At 34.8% G+C, this 6,576-nt stretch overlaps 1 protein-coding gene across 1 annotated transcript; it reads right to left on the reverse strand.

The window, feature by feature from the left end:
• Positions 1-2,379: 2,379 nt before the first annotated feature.
• Positions 2,380-3,437, reverse strand: LOC142236377 (heat shock protein 23-like). The gene has a single exon (XM_075307619.1). It carries the CDS (start codon positions 3,218-3,220, stop codon positions 2,657-2,659), a length of 564 nt encoding a protein of 187 aa, XP_075163734.1. The 5' UTR covers positions 3,221-3,437; the 3' UTR covers positions 2,380-2,656.
• Positions 3,438-6,576: the final 3,139 nt, after the last annotated feature.

Raw genomic sequence — 6,576 nt, forward strand, 5'->3', positions numbered from 1 at the left:
GATTCAATCAAAATTTTAATTGAAATCAAATCTTTTATGTCCAATTAAAACTGCGATTGATACTATAATTTCCTGATTGAAGACATTTCAATTAAAAAATTAATTGCAAAAAATTAATTTCGTTATAGAATCAGAATTTTTTGTTTGTGTATGTAATATACCTATATTGAATTTAGCATATATACTATATATACTAAATTCAATTTTATTAACCCTACATATAACGTTGGGCTTCTTCCTCAAAATATCTTCAACTCGGCTCCCCGAAGTCAATACCACGCACAAAAAATTTTTTTTTGATAATTGATACAATTAATTGAAATGTCTTCAATCACGAAAATAATAGTATCAATCACCAAAGTCAATCAAAAAACAAGAAAGTAAAGTCTAATGTCGGGCGGTGCCGACTATATTATACCCTTCACCCCTATGTAGGCCAAAATTTGTGTTACCATCTCAACTACTTCACATTTGCTGGAAGCTATATAACATAAAGGAGACAATTTTTTTACTTCTACAAAATCTCTAGAATTAAAATTTATATCGGCTAACGTTATCCAGTTAATTGGAGGACACTTCCATTGAAAATGGGTCTAAAATGTGTAACAGTCTACCATATTTCCCCAACTCTGGTGTACGTATATATGGGAGCTATATATAATCTATGCGAAATTTCACGTAAATGGCAGTATAACTTTGGCCCCCTGGTCATATGAGTGTAAATCGGACGGAAGATATATATGGGAGCCATATCTAAATCTGAACCGATTTCAACCAAATTTGGCACAATTACCGATACTACCAAACGTACTCCTTGTGCGAAATTTGAAGCAAATCACGGCAAAACCCTGGATTTTGAGGCCATTTAAGTTCAAATCGGAAGAAAGATATATATGGGAGATATATCTAAATCTGAACCGATCGTTAAGAGTACCGCTTGTGTAAAATTTGAAGTAAGTCAGGGTAAAACTCTGGCTTTTGAGACCATATAAGTCCAAATCGGGCGAAAGATATATATGTGAGATATATCTAAATCTGAACCGATTTTAACAAAATTTGACACACTTAACGATACTATCAAACGTACCCCTTGTGCAAAATTTGAAGCAAATCACGGCAAAACTCTGGCTTTTGTGGCCATATAAGTTCAAATCGGACGAAAGATATATATGGGAGCTATATCTAAATTTGAACCGATATCAATCAAATTTACCAAGCATTGGTAGAATGTCAATTCTACCCTCTGTGCAAAATTTCACGAAGATCGGTAGTAAACTTTGGCCTCTGTGGCCTCTGTGAGTCTAAATCGGACGAAAGATATATATGGGAGCTATATCTAAATCTGAACCGATTTGGCTGATATTTTGCAAGATTTTCGAGATTCATAAAATATTTGGATGTACGGTATTTCAAGAAAATCGGTTGATAAACACGCTAGCTATGACCAAATCGGGGATAAATATATATGGCAGCTATATCTAAATCTGAACCGATTTTTTCCAAAACCAATAGCGATTGTCTCTGTCCCAAGAAACGACCCTGTGCCAAAATTGAGGACGATCGGACTTAAATTGCGAGCTGTACTTTGTGCACAAAATTACATATACAGACAGACGGACGGACAGACAGACAGACGGACATCGCTAAATCGACTCAGAATTTAATTCTAAGCCGATCGGTATACTAAAAGATGGGTCTATGACCACTATTTCTTGGCGTTACATACAAATGCACAAATTTTTTAAACCCTGTACCACAGTAGTGGTGAAGGGTATAATTAATTGTTTCAATTAAAAAATTAATTGGATCAATTAATTTCGTGATTGAAAACAAAAAATATGTTTTCTGTGTAGTAAGGAAAATTTTGGTTTATTTTAGAAAATTTTAACTAAACTGTTTTGCAAACGCAGATATCAAGCCCATCTAATTAGATCGGAGCAGATGCGAAAATTGTTAAGATTTTATTATATATATAATTGCTATAGAATTAGATCGGATCAGATCTCAATATAGATCTAATGCCTTAGATATAATAACATATATCCCTATATTATATGCAGATAGATCTGATATTAGATCTTGACATTATAACATATCAAGTCACATAGTCTGAAGGAAACAACTTCGTTCTTTGGTTTAAAATTCCGTTTCCCAGAAAATAAATTATCGTCGTGGAGATTGATAGTAATCATTCATTTGTATGCCCATGTTTGTAAATCAACCTCCAGGTGAATGTGAATCAAATCCACTACCTTGGTGTTCTACTCACCATATTGACCGTAGTGTTTGTGAAATTAATTCGCTAGCAAAAGTCATGGTGAAAGGTGACTTATAACTGAAATGGATGCATTTTCGATAAAAAAAGTACTGACAAAAATATGAAATGTGTTTCGTTTTGTATTATACATGAGTATTATTTAAAAAAAATATTATATTTAGTTACAAAATTGAATTGGATTGAACTGGATATCCGAGCACAGGTGTTATAATGTTTTGTTTTGATATCTAACCAATATCTTTCACTTTTATAGTGTTTTATTGTGATATATTTCCAATATGTCTTATATCTAGTGAATAATAAATACAATAGAGATGAGGGCTTAGCGACACCTAATACAATTGAATGATGGAATCAGACTATGATTTGATCAGATTCTTATTTCTTTGGGGCAGTACTTTCCTGCTTCTTGTCCTCTTCAACATGGTCTTTGGTATTCTCTTTCACATGCAAATGGGCTGGACCAACTTGTTGGATGTGTATGATGCGCTCATTGGATTTTTCTTTTATTTGTGGCTTTGGGGCACGTACTATAAGAACGCCATCCGATGACAGCGTGGATACAACACTATTCGGATCATAGCCCTTGGGTAAGGTAAAACGTCGAACCAGACACCTTGAGATATATCCATGATAGTCTTCCCGTTCTTCGTGTTTACCTTCCACAACAATACAATCGCCCAACACTTTGACACTCAATTCGCTTGGCTTAAACTGTTGGACGTCCATGCAAACCTGGAAGCCATCTTTGCCTATTGTGGATACAGGACCGGATGACTGGAGTCGTTGTATATGTGTATGAATTGGGGGGTTTCCTCTAGCTACAGCCCCACAATGAGATTGAGCTAGATGGTGCAGTGGTGCTTCGTAGAATGGTGGCATTGGCAATGAAATAGGGTTGAGGCCATTGGCAAGACTCAATAGAAGTGGTAGATTAGCCATATTTTGTTCGAGTTCACTTTTTTCCACAATGCCTTTTGTTCTTGATGAAATTTAGGTAAAATTTACCAGGAATATTTTTTTCTTTTATTTAAGAACACTTGATAGGTTTAAAGTTCCTAACAAATTCGCTTTTTGTAATAAGTCGTGCTTTTTAATGTTGCAAGCTCTTGGCTTCAGAGGTAACTGTTCTGCTGTTTGTTTACAACTGATGGCTTTTGTAGAATATTGTCTCGTATTTATAGCTCAATGCAACTCTTCGCTTATGCGAGAGTCTTGTGTCCAAGGATTTGGCGATTGTGTCTCGACTGTTCCAGTAAATGCATGAAAGCAAAAGCAAACAATTGCACGCGCATGTGTCAGTGTGTTTGCAATTGTCTCGTCGATTTTTTATTAGTGACATGTGTGACTGTTCCATGTATACCAGATACCAACATGAATTTCCTTTTGATTCATTCTACAATATACTATGTACAGTAGAAAATTGCTTTAACCCTGAATGTATTGCAGACATTTACTCTCTTCACATACACACTGTCATTTCAAGCAGTGTGACCCTTTTAGAATTTATCCAGCTAAATTTAGCATTTATTATTTCTTTGTGTATTTAGCCGCAAAATTTTGATTCAACATATTTCATAGGTGATTTTTAATTAATTGATACCATCTCAAATCCTTAAAATTTTGTTGGAAGCTACACACAAATTGTTTGATTCAATCTCGAAGTTTATGCACTTAATTTTTCAATTGAAATGTCTTAAAGCACGAAAATGATAGTATCGATCACAGTTTTTATTGGGCATACAAAAATATTTGATTAAAATATGAATTGTTTTGATTTGAAAATTTCAATTAATTTTTTAATTGATTCATTTAATAATATAATTGATGTTGATTGCAAAATTCAATTAAACTTTCAATTTATTCAATCAACAATTTAATTGATGTCGATTGGAAAACTCAATCAGTTTTTTAATTGATTATTTAGTTAAGCTTCAATCCAATTTACATTTAACTTTTTATTTAAATCAGTTAAACAATTAATTGTGTTCTGCAATCGACATCGATTAAATGTTTTAATTAAATAGTTAATATGAACAAGTAATTGTTTAATAAATACCGTGATAATTTTCACTTATTATACCCACCACCATAAAATGGTGACGGAGGTATAATAAGTTTGTCATTCCGTTTGTAACACATCGAAATATCGATTTCCGACTACATAAAGTAGTCGAAATCAGGAATCAGGGAGAAATTCTAAGACGGTATAAGCATATCCGTCTGTCTGTCTGTTGTAATCACGCTACAGCCTTCAATAATGGCGCTATCGTCCCGAAATTTGGCACAGATTAGTTTTTTGTTTGCAGGCGGTCAAGTTCGAAGATGGGCTATATCGGTCCAAGTTTTGATAAAGTCCCCATATAAACCGACCTCCCGATTTGGGGTCTTGGGCCTATAAAAACCGTAGTTTTTTTTTATCAGATTTGCCTGAAATTAGAAATCTAGAGGTATGGTATTTGGGACCATAAAGAGGTGTGTCGGTCCATGTTTTAGTATAGTCCCCATATAGACCGATCTCCCGATTTTGCTTCTTAGGCGTCTAGAAACAGTATTTTCTATCCGATTTGTCTGAAATTGAAAATCTAGAGGTATTTTAGGACCATAAGAAGGTGTGTTGAAAATCGTTCGTATCGGTCCATGTTTTAATATAGCCCCCATATGGACCGATCTCCCGATTTTGCTTCTTGGGCGTCTAGAAACTATATTTACCATCCGATTTGCCTGAAATTGGAAATCTATAGGTATTGTGGGACTATAAAGAGGTGTGTCGAAAATGGTCCATATCGGTCCATGTTTTGGTATAGCCCCCATATAGACCGATCTCACGATTTTGCTTCTTACGCGTCTAGAAACAATATTTTCTATCCGATTTGTATGAAATTGAAAATCTAAAGGTATTTTGGGACCATAGAGAGGTGTGTCGATAATGGTCCGCATCGGTCCATGTTTTGATATAGCCCCCATATAAGCCAACCTCCCGATTTGGAGTCTTGGGCCTATAAAACCGTAGTTTTTATCCAATTTGCCTGAAATTGGAAATATAGAGGTATTTGAGGACCATAAAAAGGTGTGCCAAAAATGGTGCTCATCGGTCCATGTTTTGGTATAGCCCCCATATAGACCGATATCCCGATTTTGCTTTTAGGGCTTCTAGAAACTATATTTACCATCCGAGTTGCCTGAAATTGGAAATCTAGAGGTATTTGAGGACCATAAAAAGGTGTGCCGAAAATGGTGCTCATCGGTCCATGTTTTGATATAGACCCCATAGAGACTGATTTCCCGATTTTGCTTCTTGGGCTTCTAGAAACTATATAGAAAATATATACCATGTTTTGGTATAGCCCCCATATAGACCGATATCCCGATTTTGCTTTTAGGGCTTCTAGAAACTATATTTACCATCCGATTTTCCTGAAATTGAAAATCTAGAGTTCTTTTGGGACCATAAATAAGTGTGCCGAAAATGGTGCCCATCGGTCCATTTTTTGATATAGCCCCCATATAGACCGATCTCCCATTTTGCTTCTTGGGCTTCTAGAAACTATATTTACCATCCGCTTTGCCTGAAATTCTTGAGCTACAATAAACTGTATTTATTACATGATTTGCCTGAATTTCGAAATCTAGAGGTGTTTTTAGACCACAAATAAGAGTGCCGAAAATGAGGTATATCGGTCCATTTTTTGGTATAACCCCCATATAGACTGATCTCCCGATTTTTACTTCTATATTTTCTGACCGATTTGTTTGAAATTGAAAATCTGGAGGTATTTTAAGATCACAAATATGTGAGTAGCAATAGGTGCCTCTCGGTCCATGTTTTGGTATAGCCCCCATATACACCGATCTCCCGGCTTTATTTCTTGGGCTTCTAGAATCCGTAGTTTTTATCCGATTTGCTGGAAATTAGTAATCTATAATAAAATTTTAGACAAACGAAATTTCTTTTTCTTATAAAGTGTTTTCGTTTATTCAACGATTGTCTCTAAAATTTGTGTCAAAAGAAAACTTTGCTTGTCTAAAATTACGTTTCTCAAAAAAGAAAACACTTCTTTCAGGGCGCACTGATCATGAAAATTGCTTCAAACTGAAAGTAAAAGTTCCAGATTTTACTCATCGTGTTTAAATAAATGCCGAAAAATCTACAGATTTAAGATTTTAAATCAAGGCGTAATTTCAACATATCGTGTATATGTTTATATTTTCTCTAAAACTCAAACAAAATTGGTTCTCATAAATAAATCCAGAATCTTATCTGGTCTTCATAGGCAGAATCTTTAAACCCCCTACAA

The sequence above is a fragment of the Haematobia irritans genome, chromosome 4 (assembly GCF_050003625.1).
Source record: "Haematobia irritans isolate KBUSLIRL chromosome 4, ASM5000362v1, whole genome shotgun sequence".
Classification (NCBI taxonomy): Eukaryota; Metazoa; Arthropoda; class Insecta; order Diptera; family Muscidae; genus Haematobia; species Haematobia irritans.